The 21,049-nt window shown below is 48.2% G+C and overlaps 1 protein-coding gene across 6 annotated transcripts in view; it reads left to right on the top strand.

Moving 5' to 3' along the window:
* The first annotated feature begins 1,936 nt into the window (after positions 1 to 1,936).
* Positions 1,937 to 21,049, top strand: part of MAMDC2 (MAM domain containing 2) — a 79,961-nt gene continuing 60,848 nt past the window's right edge. For 4 of the 6 annotated variants that reach the window (XR_014555959.1, XM_083702020.1, XM_083702024.1 and 1 more), the window contains exons 1-2: positions 1,937 to 2,011; positions 2,125 to 2,241. Coding sequence is in view for 5 of the 6 variants with exons in the window: in XM_083702020.1 (XP_083558146.1) it covers positions 1,981 to 2,011; positions 2,125 to 2,241 (148 nt within the window). In the remaining variant the exon portion in view is untranslated. The remainder of the gene's footprint in view (positions 2,012 to 2,124; positions 2,242 to 21,049) is intronic. The other 2 variants (XM_083702022.1, XM_083702021.1) reach the window with 2 other exon arrangements.

Here is a 21,049-nt window from a genome sequence, read left to right on the forward strand (position 1 = left end):
TTCGTGATGCACTGGAACTGGCTTCCTAGCAAGACGCGGGCTGCTGGCTTTGCGGATCTCCTGGGCCAATGGCTTTCTGCAGCGTGAGGTCTGGCTTGGCGAGGAGACGCCGTTGCAAATGGATGTCCCGGACCCCCCAGACGATTCAATCCATCAGGGCATCGTCTAAGTCTCGGAACTCGCAGTGCTTTGCAGCCTGTCGGAGGGCAGCAGTGTAGTTGTTAATTGACTCCCCCTCTGCCTGGTTCCGGTGATAGAATGCATGGCGGGCAGCAATCTTAATAATAATAATAATAATAATAATAATTTTTATTTATACCCCGCCCTCCCCAGCCAAGGCCGGGCTCAGAGCGGCTTACAAGCAATAATGAAAACAAGTTGAATGAATACAACTTAAAAACAAAATTAAAATACAACATTAAAATATTGAAATATTAAAATATTAAAATGTAGCCTCATCACAGGAGGAGAGGAAAGGAAAAAAGAAAGAGAGGGAGGGAATCAAATTGGCTCCAAGCCAAAGGCCAGGAGGAACAACTCTGTCTTACAGGCCCCTGCGGAAAGAAATCAGATCCTGCAGGGCCCTGGTCTCATGAGGCAGAGCATTCCACCAGGCCGGAGCCAGAGTTGAAAAGGCCCTGGCTCTGGTTGAAGCCAATCTAACTTCCTTAGGGCCCGGGACCATTAGGGTGTTGCTATTTATGGATCGGCTCCCACGAAACCATCCAGCCACAGCTTCCAAGCATCTGGTCAGTGTGTTCAGGGCCGAGTCGGCTTGGATGGCTTTGGCGCGTAGTGGTTGCGGAGCTTCTCTTGAATCGTGTCCCATGATGCTGCCTGGACTGCTTGAGGCGCAACCAATGCTCGGGTCGTCTTGAGCACCTCGGGCCCACAGAGGCTGAGGAATAGGCCCCGCTTACGCTCCTCTGACACTTCCGTCAGCTCGTTGGCTTGGAGGTAGCAGTCAAGCTGAGGGAGGTAGGAGTCCCATGATTCAGAGGCTGGCGCAAATGGCAGTAGAGGCACGGGTGAAGCCATGGTTCTGATGCCGACATGGAACACAGTGCTCTAGCCAGATCAGTCAGCTCTGAATTGGTTCTGTTCAGTGGTTTTGCTCAGTGATTCAGCCATTCAGCTCAGCTCAAAGGATGGCTGCATCTGGCTGTGCTCTGATGTCCATCCATCCCATCCTCGTTGCCAGGGTTAACTTGTGGGTGAACATATCAAACGACACAGCGATTCTTCAAACAGCTCTTGTTTATTCACAGGCCAGAACAGAACTGAACTGAAGGGTTCAGCCAGCCTGCTTATAAAGAGCTCCACTAGAATGCAACAGTAACCATTTTCTGTAACTATCCAATCACTGAATGTCACTTTCAATCCCTTATTTGCATATGTGGACCTGAGTGAAAACTATCTACAGTATCCCCCTGCTGGCCCAGGGTGAGAACTTCACTACATAGCAGACTCTGCAAAGGTTGAAAAGAAAGGCATGAAACCGAGATGATGCTCTCGAACAAGCGGCCCCATGAAGTGGCCTGGAAGCCCCCCGCAGAGGCGCAGACCAAGCCGGGCTGCAAGTCCTCCGAGCCCCCGCCCGGGAAGTGGCGTTTCCTCCGGGAAGTGCTGCCATTCCCAGCCCCGCGTCGACCCTACACTTCTGGGGCACTGGCGGGGCGGGGGGGGGGCGTGCTGGACAGGCAGCTGGACTCCGGCCCCGGGGCTGGCCCTTCCCCTGGCGCTGCGCAGCCCCGGGGAGACCTGGGCAGGGCCTCCGTCCCTGGGCGGGCGCCTCGCCGCCGGCCGGGCAGCAGCTGCTGGGCTGGCGGGCCGCCTTCCTCCTCCTCCCGCCGCCGCCGAGCCAAGCTCAGCCCTCTTCCCTCCTCCGCCCCCTCCAGCCCGCCCGCCGGCCTTTTAACGCCGCTCCCCCTCCTCGCCGCCGCCGCCGCCGCCGCGCCTCTCCTTCCTCCGCGGGACGCGATGCTGCTGCTGGGTCTCCTCGCGGTGCAAGGTAAGCAGGTGCCAGAGAGCCGGCCCGGCCGCCGCCGCCGCTCTCCCCGGGGCCGAGCTGGGGCTTCTCGGGGCTCCTCCCGCCGACTGAGCGCGCTCGCTTTGTCCCCGCAGCCTTGCGCGTCTCCGGAGCGCTGCGCCTCCCGCCCGCCGGCTCGTGCGCCTTCGAGGGCAGCGCCTGTGGCTACGCGTCCGAGCCGGCGACCCTGCCGTGGACCCTGAGCGAGGAAGGTAAGGAAGATGCTCCCGGTTCCCCTCTGCCTCTCCGGCTCAAGATGGCAGAGGAAGGGACCCACCTCGCGCTGCCCCGTTGCGAAGCCTCCCAGAAGAGACGTCTGGTCGAAGCCGGCTTCTCGCAGCCGCTCCAAGGCGCCTCAGGGACCCCCTGGCAGCTTCCCCGGGGAAAACCCCCGCAGCTCTGCTTAAGCCATACAAGAAGAGCGCAGACTAGATCCCATCCAAGGGCTAAGCTAACGAAAATGCTTTGGGAACTTCAGAGTACTAGTCTGCTGTCAGGCAGCTGCATGTTTAAAAAGTTTAAAGAAAGTTTTCAAAAGCCTCTTTAGTTGTTCAGTACAAAACACATGAAGGAGCACCCAAGACTGCTCCAGGAGGCTCGGCCTCCAGACACTGACATACATTTTGGGGGGGTATTAATATTTTGCTGAAATAATTTGAATTACCTATAAAGAAGTAAAGTGATGCAGAAAAAAGAAAAAAAGGGGGAAAGTGTAGATTGATGTCAGCTGTGCTGCATCATTTGGAAAGGGAGACTAGTGCATGTGCAGATGCACATAAGTAGGGTTTCCTTCAACTGGGAGGGAAAGGTTACTGTGTGCACATTGGCATCTAGCTAATGCTTTTTTAGAAGTCCCTTTCAAATGTCTGAAAAGGGTGAAAATGCTTTGCAGAATAAAAGATTATTTATGACATACATACAAACAAAGTGAAACCAACAAAACATCCTAAAATCCAAACAGAGAAAAATAAAAGCAGCAGAAAAAATACCACAGTACTCTCCAGAAAAGAATGTATACCCAAAAGCTAGGTGGAATGAGTGTTTCTGTTCTTTGAAACCTGTTTCCAGGGAAAGCCTGGAGCTACCAGTGAAAAGGCCCTGCTCCAAGTACAAGAGTGGCTGGTGAAACCCAGCCAGATGGGCGGGGTATATATTATTATTATTATTATTATTATTATTATTATTATTATTATTATTATTATTACATAACAACCTAGCTTCCAAAAAGGATGAGAAGCAATTGTCTGGGGTGGGAGGAACCATTTTGTTGAAAACATTCCATGAGATCTAAAGCTTTTAACTTTCTACAGTGGTACCTCAGGTTAAGAACTTAATTCGTTCTGGAGGTCCATTCTTAACTTGAAACTGTTCTTAACCTGAGGTACCACTTTAGCTAATGGGGCCTCCTGCTGCCGCCGCACAATTTCTGTTTTCATCCTGAAGCAAAGTTCTTAACCCGAGGTACTATTTCTGGGTTAGCGGAGTCTGTAACCTGAAGCGTCTGTAATCTGGGGTACCAGTGTATTTGAAAGTGTTATGCAACCTGACTGCTACAAAAGTGTTGTTGTCTGCTGCGGAGGGACAAGGGGGTGGTGAAGTTTGGGCTGTTTGGCAGAACCAGTGGGAAAACCAAGCTGGCTCTGTCCGCGCATCCCCATGGCCCTGGCTCCTCCTCCTCCTCCTCCTCTGTACCATCCAGGTAGGCCAGGTGTGGGGAGCCTCCGGCCCTTCCAATGTTGCAGAGGGGCCCTTCCTAGCATCCCTGGTCACTGGTTATGCTTCCTGGGGCTGATGAGAGATGCAGTTCCGCAAGCTCTGGAGGGCTAAAGGTTCCCCACACCTGAGGCAAGCTATGGCAACGCCAGGGTCAGAAGTGTGTGCCCCACCATCCTGGCCGCTACTGCTCTTCTGTGGGCAGCCCCCCCCCCAAGCATGTCAGGGGCTCCATAGCCTCTCATGCTTGAGAAGATGCAGAATCCTTTTCAACCCGAGAGCCATATTCCCCCCGGAATGGGCTACGATCCCTGTCCTACCCTGCCCCACCTGGTTCTGGGGGTCTCTGGGCCCCAGAGCCCAGTCTGGCCTCACCTCTGTGTCCCCAGGCCCCTCACTGGAGGGCTGCCTGGCCAGCGTTGGGGGAGAGTTGCCTCCTCCCTGTGAGGACAGACTGGCAGTGCACCGCGCCCCCTAGGCTGGGCTGGGCTGGCACGGTGGGTTCTGTCCACCCTCCGTGTCCCGCACCTGCCCGGCGTGTGTGTGTACGCTGACCCAGGCGCCAGCGAGCAACGCAACACTGCTGGTCCCAAAGACAGGGAGGGAGGTCTGGGAGGCCTTCCCAGCTCTTTTCTAGAGACTGACATGGGATTGCTCTGAATCGATGCACTTGTATTGTACTGTTTCAGACATTTATTGTACTTTATTTTGAGGACAGTTCAAGTAGATCCCTCATAAATTAATGTATTTTTTATTTTAAAAACCTGGTGCAAGCCATTTATTTATTTATTTTATGAATCTCTTCCCATGAGAAATCCCAAAGCATTTTTCAATAAACTAACCTATATAAAATAGTTACATAAAGAAAACAGTTAAAGAATTCCATATATAAGGACGGTTTTAAAAATGTAAATATAGAAAGTTTAAAACAACAACAGTACATACATTAACATCAATTCAAATCCAAGACAGGTACCATCTTTAGGAGGCCTTGAAAAGACAAATATGCAGTGGGCGCCATCAGGACAGGTGGGAAAGACGAGAGGACTCTTAACTCTTTTCTCAACCCAGAGTGTGGCAGCTGGAGAAAGGTGAATTCCTGAGTTCTTTAAGAAAGGAGTGGAAAGTAAAACAGCCAATTGTAAGAGTCTACGGTACTACTGCAGTTGGAATGTTTCACCTCAGAAAAGGAAATTGGGTTCTGGTCCCCTTGCCTCAAAAAGCAGCTCTCCAGTGAGGCATGGCAGCAACATGCGGAACACTTCAGTTTAGAGAAAAGTAAGAGAAGACATGATAGAGGTGAATGAATTGCGCAGTAAGATGAAAGTGCTCTCTCTGTCTCTCATAATACTGGAACGTGGGGACACCAAGAAGGCTGAATGTTGGAAGTATCAGGACAAAGAAAGTGTTTAGCATATAGCTAGACTATAGAATTCACTCGCACAAGAGGTGTGATGGCCAGCAGCTTGAATTAGACAAATCCATGGAGGATAAGGCTGTAAGTGGCTGCTCCACTTTTGGAGGCAGTGTGACCTCCATAGACCAGGTTCCAGGAGTTGCACTCAGGTCCTGCTTGCAGGCTTTCCATCAGCATGTGGTTGGTCACTGCACACCGAATGCTGGACTACAGGGGCCACTGGCCTGATCCATATAGACCACTAAGCATTAGCAAGTAGTGTAAACAATAAAATTGCAAAAAAGAAGACAGGTAAAAACAGTTTTCCAAAAGACATTTGGTGTCTCCTTGAGTCAACTCATCCTTCTGGGAAAGCCTGTAGAAATAGGAGAGTTGTGTTTCCTATTAATCTCTCAGTAGTATGCAACCATGTCAGAAGCACAGAATCTATACCAGTTACCGTATTGGCCTGAATAAAAGCTGCACCCACAAATAAACCGCACCTTGAAAAATGAAGGGGGGGAAAAGGGAAAAACCCCCACAATACCAAGGCTGCTTCCTGGGGAGGAGCCACACCGCTTTGCCGGCAACCTCCCCGCTTCTTTCCAGCAGCTCGGGGGAGGCTGGGGAGCGGTGGGCGGTCGCGCTCCCGGGTTGCTTCCTGGGGGCTGCACAACTCCCCCCCCCCCAGCAGTCTGGGAGCACAGGGCAAAGGCGCGCAGCCTGCCACTGGAGATAAAGGGGGGAAGCTGCCAGCAAAGCAGCGTGGCTCCCCTGCTTCCCCCTTCGTTTCCACGGCTTTTGGGAGGCTTTGGAGCAGAGAGTAGCCACGCTCCTGGGCTGCTTCCTTGGGGGGGGGGGGGGAGCTGCACCACTTTGCTGGTGGCATAAGGTCCCGAATATAAGCCAATGCGGGTGGCGCTGTGGTCTAAACCACTGAGCCTCTTGGGCTTGCCGATCAGAAGGTCGGTGGTTCGAATCCCTGTGACGGGGTGAGTTCCCGTTGTTTGGTCCTTGCTCCTGTCAACCGAGCAGTTCGAAAGCATGCCAAAAAGTGCAAGTAGATAAACAGGTACCGCTCCGGTGGGAAGGTAAACGGCATTACCTCCGAACTGCCAACCTTCCAATCGGCAAGCCCTAGGCTCTGTGGTTTAGACCACAGCGCCACCCACATCCCTTAAGGATATTGCTTAAGGATGTTCAAAAACTGAATGAACATAACAAGGCAAATTGTCTTATTATTCTTAAACTTGCACTGAATCGATCAGTAAAATTAGATGGGCAGATGTGTCCCGGTTTTAAAAACATGACTGATTTTGTTTTGTTTTCTTCTCTAGTCAGGAATATAATCTGAGATCTGCTGATCTGCCAGTTTGCTAGTGCTGGAAATAGGCTGCAATAGATGGGCAGCTTGCAAAATAGACCTTGTGTATTATGCCATACGTATTTTTCAAGAGTTTAGTGATGTGAGCTGTGGGGGAAATTATGAAGTTTTGTGTCCTTCTGTGTGTGTGCCTCCAGTTTATGGGCACATCTGCTTGTCCAGGCAATATACTGAAAAAATAAAGCCAGCATTATGATTTATAAATAGATTGTAATATTTATAAACATTTCTAAAATAAAAAGGACTTTGTAAATTATGCTGCAAAATATTTAAATATTGAGTGAGCATTTGTAGAGACAGATTTTTACCAGAACTATTGAATAGACTTTTATTTATTAAGTTTTGAGTTAATGCATAGATGCTTCCAGATAAAAGGTTTGTCGAATGTCAGTTTTTCTTAATTGGTGCACCTGACTCTCAAAAGCCTCTTTGAAACCATGACAGTCTTGGTGCTCATTGCAGCTAAAATGGAAGACTGTTCTCTTTGCCCTACATTGGGCAAAAGGTTTCCTGCATTGCAGGGGGTTGGACTAAATGACCCTTGTGGCCCTTCCAGCTCTGCAATGCTATGATTCTATGAATACTGCTTTAATTGTGTTTCAAAAAGTGATTTTGTGTTTGAATGTAACACAAGCTCTGGGAACTTCTCAGCTAAAATAGCCTAAAATAAATGCCTAAAATAAACAAATAATACAACTTATTTATTTATTTTATTTTAACACATTTATATTCTGCTTAATATTTCAGAAATATTAAACCAGAGATTTGTGATGCCAGCACAGATGGGACACTCCAAATGCAGATGTAGCTCAGAATACTTGAGGGAACTTTTATATTTCTGACTGAAAGTTCAAATGTTAACTTATTCCATCTCTCTAGCCAAAAGAGAAAAAGAAGGGACACAAATGGTCAGATCAAACTGCTGAAGATTCAGAACAGAAAAGGCTAAATTAGTTGCCACTCTCTGAGGATACCACAGTGTCTTCAGGTCTGCTTTTTACAGCTAACAGATGCCTGGATTTTGATCTTCCTTGAACTCTGTGTCTCTGACTGACCAACCTTCTGGCCTCACTTTTTATTCAATTCACTCAGAACAACCCTACCCTCAGTCTCCTAAAGTATCTCTTGTCACCTCTGTTGTTTGGACCACAATATAATTACTTGAGAAAAAATTATCTAAGGGTTTTATTTTCAAATTCTCCACAAGTGCTATAGTGCAACTTTGATGAGTCGCTGGTGGCCATTGATACATATACTGGTAATTGCGACCTGCATTTCAAAGTTGCCCGTGACCGATACAGCGGCTACCCTCTGACCATAGAAGGGTTTGCTTTCCTGTGGTCAGGTGTCCGAGCCACCTATGGGGCAAGGCGAGGGAGGGTCTGTTATGAAACGAAGATAGGCCATTCTGCTCACTGGTTTCTCACAGGCATCCGGACAGCCACTGTGAGAACAGGATCATAGAACTGTAGAGTTGCAAACTACTTTTAATGCTTGAAATTCTTGCTAAGCATATTGGTATAATTATTCTGGAGTGCTGCTATTTGACATGTTTAGTTTTGCAAATTTAGCTCTGGCTGGCACTGGTGAATGGCTTCTGGAGACAAAGCTGAGCCCAGCTGTTGCTTTATGCTGATGAATTTATAGATACAAATCTGGATCCATTGGCCAGTAATAATAGTAATAATAATGTTGTTGTTTAGTCGTTTAGTCATGTCTGACTCTTTGTGACCCCCTGGACCAGAGCACGCCAGGCACTCCTGTCTTCCACTGCCTCCCGCAGTTTGGTGAAACTCATGCTGGTAGCTTCGAGAACACTGTCCAACCATCTTGTCCTCTGTCGTCCCCTTCTCCTTGTGCCCTCCATCTTTCCCAACATCAGGGTCTTTTCCAGGGAGTCTTTTCTTCTCATGAGGTGGCCAACGTATTGGAGCCTCAGCTTCACAATCTGTCCTTCCAGTGAGCACTCAGGGCTGATTTCCTTCAGAATGGAGAGGTTTGATCTTCTTGCAGTCCATGGGACTCTCAAGAGTCTCCTCCAGCACCATAATTCAAAAGCATCCGTTCTTCGGCAATCAGCCTTCTTTATGCAAAACAAAAAAAATTCCTTCCAGTAGCACCTTAAAGACCAACTAAGTCAGTTCTTGGTATGAGCTTTCGTGTGCATGCACACTTCTTCAGATACACACCTTCTTTATGGTCCAGCTCTCACTCCCATACATCACTACTGGGAAAACCATAGCTTTTACTATACGGACCTTTGTTGGCAAGGTGATGTCTCTCCTTTTAAGATGCTGTCTAGGTTTGTCATTGCTTTCCTCCCAAGAAGCAGGCGTCTAATAATGCCTTTCTTAATTCTCAGCTCATCTGTAAGCTCCTTATGCAGCCACACTGGTTTCCTGAGATGCCTCACACTTTTCTTTCATGTTGGAATTGTCTGCATTTGGGCCTTCAGTATTTCTCCTTTAAGAAACTCCCATCCATCTTGGACTTCCTTCTCTTTGAGTATTTCTGACCATGGGATCTCACTTAGTAGCTCCTTAAGCTTTTTGAAATTGGCCTTCTTAAAGTCCAGAGTGTTCGCTTTCCATTGCCTCTGTATCATGAAACCTAGAAGGGCATGATTATTTCCTCTGAAGTTTCTGAGTACCATATTTTTCGCTCTATTGGATGCAGTTTTTCACCTCCAAAAATTGAGGGGAAATGTGTATGCGTCCTATGGAGTGAATGCAGGCTTGTGCAATAGCCGCGCGCAACCCCTCTGGCAGGGAGAGGTTGCGTGGGACTAAAGAGGAAGCCAAAACAGCCAGCCTGATCCATCCCGCTGACTGCCTTGGCTTGTTCCATAGCCGCGAGCAACCCCTCCGGCAGGGAGAGGCTGCACGGGGCTGTGGCTTCTTTAGCCCTACGCAGCCTCTCCTGGCAGGGAGAGATCACTTGGGGCTAAAGAGGAAGCCAAAGCAGCAAGCGGGATCCATTCCGCTCGCTGCCTTGGCTTGTGCCATAGCCGCCCGCAACCTGGGGGCTCGGGGGGAGCCGAGCTGTGTCTCCGGAGGCCTTTCCCCTTTCTCGCTCTCTCCCTTCCTGGCCTTGGGGGAGAGGACGGGGGACTACGCAAGGGGCAGGCGCCGCTTTGCCACTCTCCTGGCACTGTTTGTCCCGCGCTCCTGGTTGCATACCATAAGGTCTCGAATATAAGCTGCACTTTAACTTTTCATGGTTGGAATTGGGGGAGGGGAGTGAAGCTTATATTCAGGCCAATACAGTAATTACCGTACTTTTCTGTGTATAACACGCCCCCTATTTTGGGGAACTGCAATTTCAGAAAATGGCCCAAAGTTGTTGAGCTTTTTTTTATTTTTTGGCCATTCCTCAGCAGCCCTTGACACAGCAACCAATCACACACCAATTTCCCACAGCCAATGCAAAGCAACCCTTGCCGCAGCCACCAATCACACTACAAATTGCCAGCTCGCGGCGCAACCAATCACCCATCACCCCTACCCACTACCCGTGTAGAAGACGCCCCCACTTTTTAAACCTTCTTTTTGAGTAAAAGAACCTAATCTTATACATGGAAAAGTACGGTATTTCCCCAGACTTTTAAGTACAGTATTGTGATTTTATAGAACCATCTATAGCATTTTATGGTTTTATGCATTTTAATTGAATCGAGTATTGGTTCTGCTTCTCCCATGCATTATGCCTTTATGTTTGTTTTCCCATAATACATTTGTATACCACCATGGGATCAATGACGATGAAAAGTGGGATAAAATGTTTCTAAATAAATAAACTATAACTAAAACTAAAACTAGGAGATTCCCAGTAGCATCAAGGTCCTTTCTTGTAATCTGCCTATTTTGATGGCAGTAATAGTTGATGCAAAACCAAAATTTAGAAGCTGAGCAATGAGTGCTGGATGTTGGACCACGTTTATTTTAGAACCAGGTCACAAAGGTAGAAAAATTATCTAGGTTGCTTTGTGAAGTCAGTGCATGATGGACTCGATACAGCAGTGTTTCCCAACCTTTTTTGGGCAAAGGCACACTTGTTTCATGAAAAAAATCTCGAGGCACACCACCATTAGAAAATGTTTAAAAAATTAACTCTGTGCCTATATTGACTATATGCCGCTTGGGGCGGCAGCCTGTTGCCCGAAGCACAGGGAGCCCTACGGAGGGCTCCCCGTGCTTCCGGCGAGTGTCTGCAACCCTGCGCGCCCGGCAGGAGCTCCTGCCAGGCGCGCAAGGCTTGGGGCGGCAGCTTGTTGCCCGAAGCACAGGGAGCCCTACGGAGGGCTCCCCGTGCTTCGGGCGAGTGTCTGCAACCCTGCGCGCCCGTGCTTCGGGCGAGTGTCTGCAAGCCTTGCGCGCCCGGCAGGAGCTCCTGCCAGGCGCGCAAGGCTTGGGGCGGCAGCCTGTTGCCCGAAGCACAGGGAGCCCTACGGAGGGCTGCCCGTGCTTCGGGCGAGTGTCTGCAACCCTGCGCGCCCGGCAGGAGCTCCTGCCAGGCGCGCAAGGCTTGGGGCGGCAGCTTGTTGCCCGAAGCACAGGGAGCCCTACGGAGGGCTCCCCGTGCTTCGGGCGAGTGTCTGCAACCCTGCGCGCCCGGCAGGAGCTCCTGCCAGGCGCGCAAGGCTTGGGGCGGCAGCCTGTTGCCCGAAGCACAGGGAGCCCTACGGAGGGCTGCCCGTGCTTCGGGCGAGTGTCTGCAAGTCTTGCGCGCCCGGCAGGAGCTCCTGCCAGGCGCGCAAGGCTTGGGGCGGCAGCCTGTTGCCCGAAGCACAGGGAGCCCTACGGAGGGCTCCCCGTGCTTCGGGCGAGTGTCTGCAACCCTGCGCGCCCGGCAGGAGCTCCTGCCAGGCGCGCAAGGCTTGGGGCGGCAGCCTGTTGCCCGAAGCACAGGGAGCCCTACGGAGGGCTCCCCGTGCTTCGGGCGAGTGTCTGCAAGCCTTGCGCGCCCGGCAGGAGCTCCTGCCAGGCGCGCAAGGCTTGGGGCGGCAGCTTGTTGCCCGAAGCACAGGGAGCCCTACGGAGGGCTCCCTGTGCTTCGGGCGAGTGTCTGCAACCCTGCGCGCCCGGCAGGAGCTCCTGCCAGGCGCGCAAGGCTTGGGGCGGCAGCCTGTTGCCCGAAGCACAGGGAGCCCTACGGAGGGCTGCCCGTGCTTCGGGCGAGTGTCTGCAAGTCTTGCGCGCCCGGCAGGAGCTCCTGCCAGGCGCGCAAGGCTTGGGGCAGCAGCCTGTTGCCCGAAGCACAGGGAGCCCTACGGAGGGCTGCCCGTGCTTCGGGCGAGTGTCTGCAAGTCTTGCGCGCCCGGCAGGAGCTCCTGCCAGGCGCGCAAGGCTTGGGGCGGCAGCCTGTTGCCCGAAGCACAGGGAGCCCTACGGAGGGCTGCCCGTGCTTCGGGCGAGTGTCTGCAAGTCTTGCGCGCCCGGCAGGAGCTCCTGCCAGGCGCGCAAGGCTTGGGGCGGCAGCCTGTTGCCCGAAGCACAGGGAGCCCTACGGAGGGCTCCCCGTGCTTCGGGCGAGTGTCTGCAAGCCTTGCGCGCCGGGCAGGAGCTCCTGCCAGGCGCGCAAGGCTTGGGGCGGCAGCCTGTTGCCCGAAGCACAGGGAGCCCTACGGAGGGCTCCCTGTGCTTCGGGCGAGTGTCTGCAACCCTGCGCGCCCGGCAGGAGCTCCCGCTGGGCGCGCGAGGCTTGGGGCGGCAGCCTGTTGCCCGAAGCACGCGGAGCCCTCCGGAGGGTGCCCCGTGCTTCGGGCGAGTGTCTGCAAGCCTTGCGCACCCGGCAGGAGCTCCCGTCGGGCACGCGAGGCTTGGGGCGGCAGCCTGTTGCTCTAAGCACATGGAGCCCGCCTCCCTCCCACGGCACACCAGGCAAAGTCTCGCGGCACACTAGTGTGCCGCGGAACACCGGTTGGGAAACACTGCGATACAGCACATTGAAAGTATTCCTGCTGTTGCTAGCCAGATGTTTGGGAACAATACTGTGTTTACAGATATGAAATGATGATGATGAATATGCTTTCCCCTTCCCAGAACTTGTAACATTCACATAAATGACCTTTTGGTTAAAGTCATAGGGTTTTAAGTAGCAACTAATCTGATCAAGTCGATGAAATAAATTTGACTTGATTAATCATTTGGTTTTTTATAGATTAATCCGTTATTTTTAAAAAATATTTTCATAGCACCAAGCCATCAGCACATGCGCCTAGAAAGATTCCCTATTAGGTATACTTATTCCCTCCACCAGAGCAGCACCTTCCCCTTCCTCTGCAAATTTGTCAAGAAGCCAAGATAGAAAATGAGCTGCTCTGCTGAACCCCAGCTGCCTTCTGTCCACCTCATTGAACAAATGGCTAAAGTCATAACTGTCCTGAGGGGAAGTAGCAATTTTAAAACATTTCACCTTCCAGAGGCCCACAGATGAGGAGAGATGAATTAGCTGAGACCTCCTGCCAAGAAGATAAGCAATGGCAACCAGAGCAGCTGCCCTGTGATGGTCTGGGAATCTGATTCAGAAGCTGAATCTGAGGAGTCCCCGCCTCCAGGGCTGGCTGAGCCGGGGCAGGGCCTTGATTCTGAAGGGCCTGCACCTGTGCCGGGTCCTCAGGAGCAGACACCAGATGTATCCACTCTGGCTCCGGAGGTGATCAAGGACCCATTGCCTGCAGGTGCGCCTCTCCCAGCCCTGTCAGGGGAAGGGGAAGCTGCCCCTGGGTCCAATAACCCTCCAGCCTCTCCTGAGCTGCAGAGGCGGAGGGAACTAAGTTCCTGCAGGAGGAGTGCTCGCCTTAAGGCCAGGAGAGGCGAGTCACCTGTGGGCCGGGACCGCCCTAGGCCTCAGAGGAGATAAAGGCCAGTCAGCCCAGTCCCAGGTTGATGGAGCAACGACGTTGGAAACCAGTTTCTGCCAGCACCCAGACTTGTTTTTCCGGAGTTCCCGACCATGCCCGGCTTCTTGCTTTGTACCCCACTTCGCCCTTGGTGGACAGCCTCCAGACCCTTGGCCCAGGACCGGATTTTGTCTATGCCTCACGTTAACCCCCCCCCCCCGGGACCAGCACATGCCCAGTCTGGCATGTAAAGTGGTACATGCATAGTCTGAGAAGTCCTGAGTGCCAGAATAAAACAAGAAATAATAATGCATTTGTTGTTGTTGGCATCTGCCTGTCTCAAGAGACAATGGAGGGCACCTCCAGGAGTGAAGTCAAACCTTTGTGTTAGCAGCACCCAAGTGACCTCCCCAGGACATAGGCCTGGGCAGTGTGTCTGGAGGTCCCAGGTTGCCCAGATGACAAGACGCTCCTCGTGCAGTCTGGCAAGGGGCTTGGTCCAAAGGAAAGCAGAGCAATACATTTGGCACCACCTTAGCTGCAGGAGTTGCCAGAAGGAGGCATACAAGGTGCCATCCAACTGTCTTAGGGACCCCACTCAAGATTTGTGTAGGATTTACTCCTTGGCCTTTTCCTCTCCCAAAAATATCCCCCAAGGCAGTGGAGGGTGGGGATTAGAGTTGTCCTTCTCCCAGATGGACTACTTTCCAGGTTGATGAGCCCCATCTACCACTCACTTCTCTCTACAACATGTGTAGAAACTGCCTTCTTGACCATTGGATGTACTATTTAATCATATGAAAAATATTAATCTTTCTGTAGAGCAATTTGAAAGTGATGCCCATGTAGTTACTCTAATATGTGCACTATCCCTAAATGAGCCATTGAATTCCATCAATAGTACATGACTTTTATTACAGACTGCTTAACTTGTATTGAAAGAAAATATTGGGGGGGGGGGACCACCAGTATTCTTAATGGTTCCATGTCAGGGGGAGTCCTAGTTTAAAATCTTTGCTAGCTTTAGTAGGTTTGTCATATCCTTGGTTCATCCTCAGTTCCCACCTAGGGGGCCCAATCTGGATGAGTTAAATGGTTAAAACTCCCTCTATATCCCCAAGTTCTGATTCAGAATTTTGATTCAGATCTGGCCCTCTGGACTGTGAGTTTGTAAAAGCACCTCGAAGACAATGTGTCTAATGCCACATGGATTTGGGCCCTTATTATTGCCTCCACAAGGTTATAATGGAGATGAATAGCATCTGGGTTAGTAAGCACTCTGTACATTTAAAGTGCTGTGTTAATTATAAAATGGTAAAAATGTTCTTTGTGATTATGTGAAAATTATGGTTACATGAATTTTTCACTTTAACTGGTACACTTTAATATAAACCAGCTTAGTCTATTTATTTGAATGCACTTAGGTTAGTTATATGATTTATTTTAAGTTATGTGGATTACAAATAACACATGTCAGGTCATAGTAATGTTAATGGGAGTTTAGGAATTTGTTCCCATATATATTTTGCAGGTTCATTATTTTTCATAAGTGTATTTATGCAATTGAATGGAAACATCAGAGTATTTTTTTTTTAATCAGTAACAGATTGTTCCCTAAATATAGCTACTTTAGTGCTTATTTTAAACTAAGTGTTAAGTCAGGATTGTTATGATTCTACCTTCTATTTTAAAAAGGGCTTTTCACTACAGCTGTCTTATATGGTCACGAAGGCATGAAGAGGTCTTAGTGCATGGTGGTAAAAATAACAGAAAATGAAGCACCATTGTCAAAACTTTCTTTTATTGCTATCCCCTTATTTATGTTTTTACACACCATCTGCTTTGGAGAATGAACAGAATGTCTAATGCTGTGGTCTTCAAACATGTTGCCTCCCATAAACCTTGTCCATATCAATTCATGTGCCTCTGAATAGCTGCCAAGGCATCCACATGTCAGCAGAAGACCTGTGCAAGGACTTCCATTTGTACAATGGGGCTTCTCCCTTCCTCCCTGCAAGCCCCCCCAATTAGCTCTTGAGGGGTCTAGTGGAACCTCCTAAATAGTGTGCAGGGCCATTGTTCCCTATGGGAAACAGAAAAGCTAGTCCTGATACAATGATTGAAAGAGATGATGTTGAATTCCTCCTAAATAACATCTGCAAAGAAACAAAACACCACAAAATGAAACAAAAAGCTGGGTAGGATAATACACAGTACCCTGACATGCAATTGGATGACAATTACATCCTCTGCACACTCTATAAAAAATGGAAATAAAAATAAAAAATTTACCAGTAGCACCTTATAGACCAACTAAGGTTGTTCTGGTATAAGCTTTCGTGTGCATGCACACTTCTTCAGATACAGATACAGATAAGAAACTTGTATACAAATAAACAAGATATAGCTTAAGTTAATCCTATTAGATATTAGAAATACAAGGTATTGTGTGGTCAAACTAGATTTGACTCCAAATAGACCCACTGAAAATTAATGAACATGACTGTTAGTTCCATTAATTTCAATAGGTCTACTCTGAGTAAGAGTTACTTGAATTTCACCCATTACTTATAGATGGTAGAAGTTCTATTCAAAGAAGATACCAGCTGTAAAGGTAAAGGGACCCCTGACAGTTAAGTCCAGTTGCGAATGGCTCTGGGGTTGTGGTGCTCATCTCGCTTTACAGGCCGAGGGAGGCGGCATTTGTCTGCTCTGCAGACAGTTTTTCCAGGCAATGTGGCCAGCATGACTAAGCCCCTTCTGGCGCAACAGAACACCAACACCAGAGCAGCGCACGGAAACACCATTTACCTTCCCGCTGGAGCAGTACCTATTAATCTATGTTCTAATTCCTCACCCACAATTCAGCTGCTGCTGAAAGGATATTTTATTTTTTCCTTTATTCAATAAGCAGAAAAGTACTGTCATCTTCCACAAAGTAGATAGAGGATGCTACTTTAATGCATTAAATGGACTTATTAAGTGCTAGTAAGTTTCTCACTGGGCCAAGATACAGTAGTTTGAGCATGTAATGCCAATCCTGGCCTGACTTCACTGACTTCAAAGGCCTTTAAAGCCTTAAATGGCTCAGGACTGCAATACCTCAAGGATGCCTCTCCCCATGTGAACCTACCCGGACCCTGCAATCATCCGAGGCCCTTCTTCTTGTGCCTCCTCTGCAAAAGGTCTGGAGGACAGCAACATGAGAAGGGGCCATTTCTGCGGTGTCCCCCCTTGTGGAATGCTCTCCCTAGGGAGACTCACCTCGCCTTTGGTACAGATCCAGGGGGCAGGCTTTTGGCTAATGAAGCAATCTATGGCCTTTATACTGGGCAGGAAGTATTGTTTTGTTTGTTACTTTGTTATATATTTTTGTGTTTTTATATTGTAAGCTGCCCTGTGATCGATGAACACACTGAAGGGCACTATACAAATTTAATAAATAGGGGGAAATAACATTAATTGCATCTTTAGTGAATCTAACTGAATGACTGGGGGGAAAGTTTAGTAGTAGTCTAGTTAAAACTTTTTAAAATAATTGACAACTTATTCTTGGCTGCATCCAGTAATTTAAGTACACTTAAATACACTTAAACCAGTACATCTTATTTTAGCCTGGGACAAGTGTTTATTATAAGCAGAGTGTTCAAATGCATAAAGTCATGGTGCATAATTGTATGCAGAACTGGCAAACTAGACTGCATATGAAAATGTGTGGCAGCTGATTCTCATGCAACATTTTCCATCTACAGTGATCACAAGAGTGCTGCAGTTGTATTTGTGTTTAAGTATTTGTGATGAAAGGGACACGGGTGGCGCTGTGGGTAAAACCTCAGCACCTAGGACTTACCGATCGCATGGTCGGCGGTTCGAATCCCCGTGGCGGGGTGCGCTCCAGTCGTTCAGTCCCAGCGCCTGCCAACCTAGCAGTTCGAAAGCACCCCCGGGTGCAAGTAGATAAATAGGGACCGCTTACCAGCGGGAAGGTAAACGGCGTTTCCGTGTGCGGCTCTGGCTCGTCAGATGCAGCTTGTCACGCTGGCCACGTGACCCAGAAGTGTCTCCGGACAGCGCTGGCCCCCGGCCTATAGAGTGAGATGGGCGCACAACCCCAGAGTCTGGCAAGACTGGCCCGTACGGGCAGGGGTACCTTTATCTTTACCTATTTGTGATGAAAAGGGCTCATGTGGCTGAGAGGAGAAATGGGCAGCTGCTTGCATATAAAGAAATCAGATTGGTGAGAGAACCCTATTAATTTCAAAGCTGGTTTCAGGAACAAATCTTTCTCCCCACCCTCCGTCCATCCCTCTGCTTTTTAATATGTTAGCGGCAACGCTTTTGGCTTAAGAATACAGCTTCTCCTTTCAGACAGCAAGAAAACTGGAGCGTGTCTGTGGTTATAGTTTCAACTGTCTACACCAGTAGGAGTTTGCAAGCAATCTCAGTTTTTCCCAAATGATTTGTACTCTTTTTTATAACCACCAATAAATTAAAAACAGAGTTCCATTTCCCCCCTTTATATTGTTCATTGAACTCTAGTTTTCTGACTTTATTTTCTTTAATCAAAATCCATCACAGTGCTGATAAAATATGTTTCACCATACCCAAGAATTTTGCTTTTGTTATTGTTATAGGTTTTGTTGTATGGTATTATTTGGTAATGAACATGTTCATTTTGTTGAATCTTTTTTGTTAGCATCCAAATCTTTATGATGTTCCATGAAAACTTGAGTATTGGATTTTGAAAACACCAAGGTTAGCTTTAAAAAAAGGAGGGGGGGGGGAGAATGTGTGCCCTACATGTTCTCTTGTGTGTGTGCCTTTATAAAAAGCAACAGCAGTAGGACCTAATAGTTTTGAAATAGCTGCTTTGTCCATATTGTATTGAGCTCATTGAAGCAACCTTCAAGGTATTAATGACAAAGTTGGCTCATTGTACTTAACCATTGTTTGTTGAAAACAATAGTTACCCCATTTATGCATACTGAATAATCATTAGATCAGAATTAAAAATGACATTAAAAGATTAGAGAACTGGGCCCAAGCTAACAAAATGAATTTCAATAGGGACAAATGTAAGGTTCTGCATTTAGGCAGGAAGAACCAGATGCACAAGTATAAGATGGGGGACAACTGGCTTACTAGAAGTACACGTGAAAAGGATCTAGGGGTCGGTGGACCACAAGCTTTTCATGAGTCAACAATGTGATGCAGCAGCAAAAAAAGCCAATGCTATTCTAGACTGCATCAACAGAAGTCTAGCATCCAGATTAAAGGAAATAATAGTCCCACTTTATTCTGCCTTAGTCAGACCACACCTGGAATACTATGTCCAGTTCTGGGCACCGCAATTTAAGAAGAATGTTGAGAAGCTGGAATGTGTGCAGAGGAGGGGGACCAAGATGATCAAGGGTATGAAAATCAGGCCTAATAAGAAATGGTGGAAGAAGTTGGGTATGCTTAGCCTGGAAAAGAGGAGACAGAGGAGAGACATGCTAGGCATCTTCCACTATCTCAAAGGCTATCACATGGAAGATGGAACAAGCTTGTTTGCTCCTGCTCTGGAGGGTAGCACTCAAGTCATTGGCTTCAAGTTACAAGAAATGAGATTCTGACTAAACATCAGCAAAAATTTTCTGAGAGTAAGAGCTGTTTGACAGAGAAACGAACTCCCTCAAGGGGTTGCAAACTCTCCTTCCTTGGAGGTTTTTAAGCAGAGGTTGGATGGCTATCTGTCATGGATCCTTTGGGTTTCTTCCAACTCTACAATTCTATGATCGACTTATGGAGACTTGTTCATAGTTCAGTATTTTGTGCAAAAGCAGCCATTAAGTTTCATCATATTGAGAATGCATCATGTAGGGAAAGTTTTTTGGAAAAATTGCTAACAATATAGTAAAATTGTAAGGTGGCTGTCAGGTTGCAGTTCCTATGGCCACCAAGAGGCAGCCATGGCAACCCTAGTGGGATGATAGCCCAGCAGGCAGGTAAGCAAGCGGTATGGGTGGCAGGAGGCCAAGGTGAGCTGTTTGAAGTAGAGGGGGAGGTGCTCAAAGAGCAGATTGGCAAAGCACTGCCCCCCCACCATTGATCATGGTTGCAGTGGTCTTTAAAGGAGACCAGGATGCGTTTCAGAAAGCAGCGTCATGAGCTGGCAGGACAGTGGGGAGGAGGAAGAGGATCCTGGCGAGGGGTGCTGCCGTGACTGGGACACACCAGAACAAGCTGGGGATGGATAAGGAGAGGTTGTAGGCAGGTGTATTTGTGGTATCAGAAGGCAAAAGTACATAAAAGCTTCCACAATCACACAATAAGAAATGCAATTTTTAAAGTCTTGGAGAAATAAAAGGATTTGTTAGAACAAAAAACACCATGGTGGCTTTCCCCACTGGAAGCAATTATCTGTGAAAAAATTAAATATGAAATCTAATTGGGCAACATATACAGTGGTACCTCGGGTTAAGAACTTAATTTGTTCCGGAGGTCTGTTCTTAACCTGAAACTGTTCTTAACCCGAAGCACCACTTTAGCTAGTGGGGCCTCCTGCTGCCGCCGCGCCACCAGAGCACAATTTCTCTTCTCATCCTGAAGCAAAGTTCTCAAACCAAGGTACTATTTCTGGGTTAGCGGAGTCTGTAACCTGAAGCGTATCTAACCCGAGGTACCACTTTAGAGAGAGCTGTTAACGGAGACAGATTACCAATTAAAATTGAAGGATTTTCAAGAAGTAAAAGGAAAGTTTACAGATTGGTTACAATATTTCCAGTTAAATTAAATATTTAAAAGTGATAAAAAGAAATGATTTACTTATGAAATTTCAAATTTTCAGAGAGAAGTAATTGAAAGTGGTCCTAAATTACTATTAAAAATGTATAACTTGCTGTTAGAATGGGAAGCTAAGGATGAAGAGGTCAGGTGTGTTATGATAAAGTGGGCAAAAGATGTAGGACATAATATTCAGATAACAGATTGGGAAAGACTGTGGAAGAATGATCTAAAATTTATGGCCTGTATCTTACTTCAAGAGAATTATATGAAAATGATCCATAGGAGGTATTTAACACCGGTTCAATTGGCAAAAATGTATAAAACAAGAGAAAATAAGTGTTGGAAATGTAAAGAAATAGAAGGCATGTTTCATCATGTGTGGTGGCAATGTAAGGTTATTAAAAGTACCGGGAAATAATATATAATGAATTGAAAAAAAATGTTAAGAATAACTGTGATGGGAAAAGGGGGCTGCTCGTGCGTAAGCGTTTAAAGCCTCCAAGCTTTACCATCAGTTCCTAAACTTTCCCAGTCCGAGGAGCCATGGGTGCGTGGCTACCTCAATCGCTGGCAGAATCCGTCAGTGGGCGTTTCCGGAATTTACTCCAACATAAGAGTTCCTTGATGGAAACTCTTCTTCTGGATTCTCTGCGTGACAGTTTCCTTCGCGGAGTGGGTGTCCCCAGCGGAGGTCCTGAGCCCTCCCCGCTATTCTCACTGGAAACATCTTGGAGCCCTTCCTCCGATTGAGTTTCTGCAGGAACTCTCCCTCTCCCCCTACTGGTTCCTTCCTCCGCTTCCGAGGCTCTCCTAGCCTCCTTGAGCCCTTCCACCACCTGACTCTCCGATGGCAGTTCCCTGACATCCACCTCCTCTCCAGGACCCCCCTCACCCCACGTTTCCCCCTCTTCTCTGGGT

The sequence above is a fragment of the Podarcis gaigeae genome (assembly GCF_964106915.1).
Source record: "Podarcis gaigeae genome assembly, chromosome: 11".
Lineage (NCBI taxonomy): Eukaryota > Metazoa > Chordata > Lepidosauria > Squamata > Lacertidae > Podarcis > Podarcis gaigeae.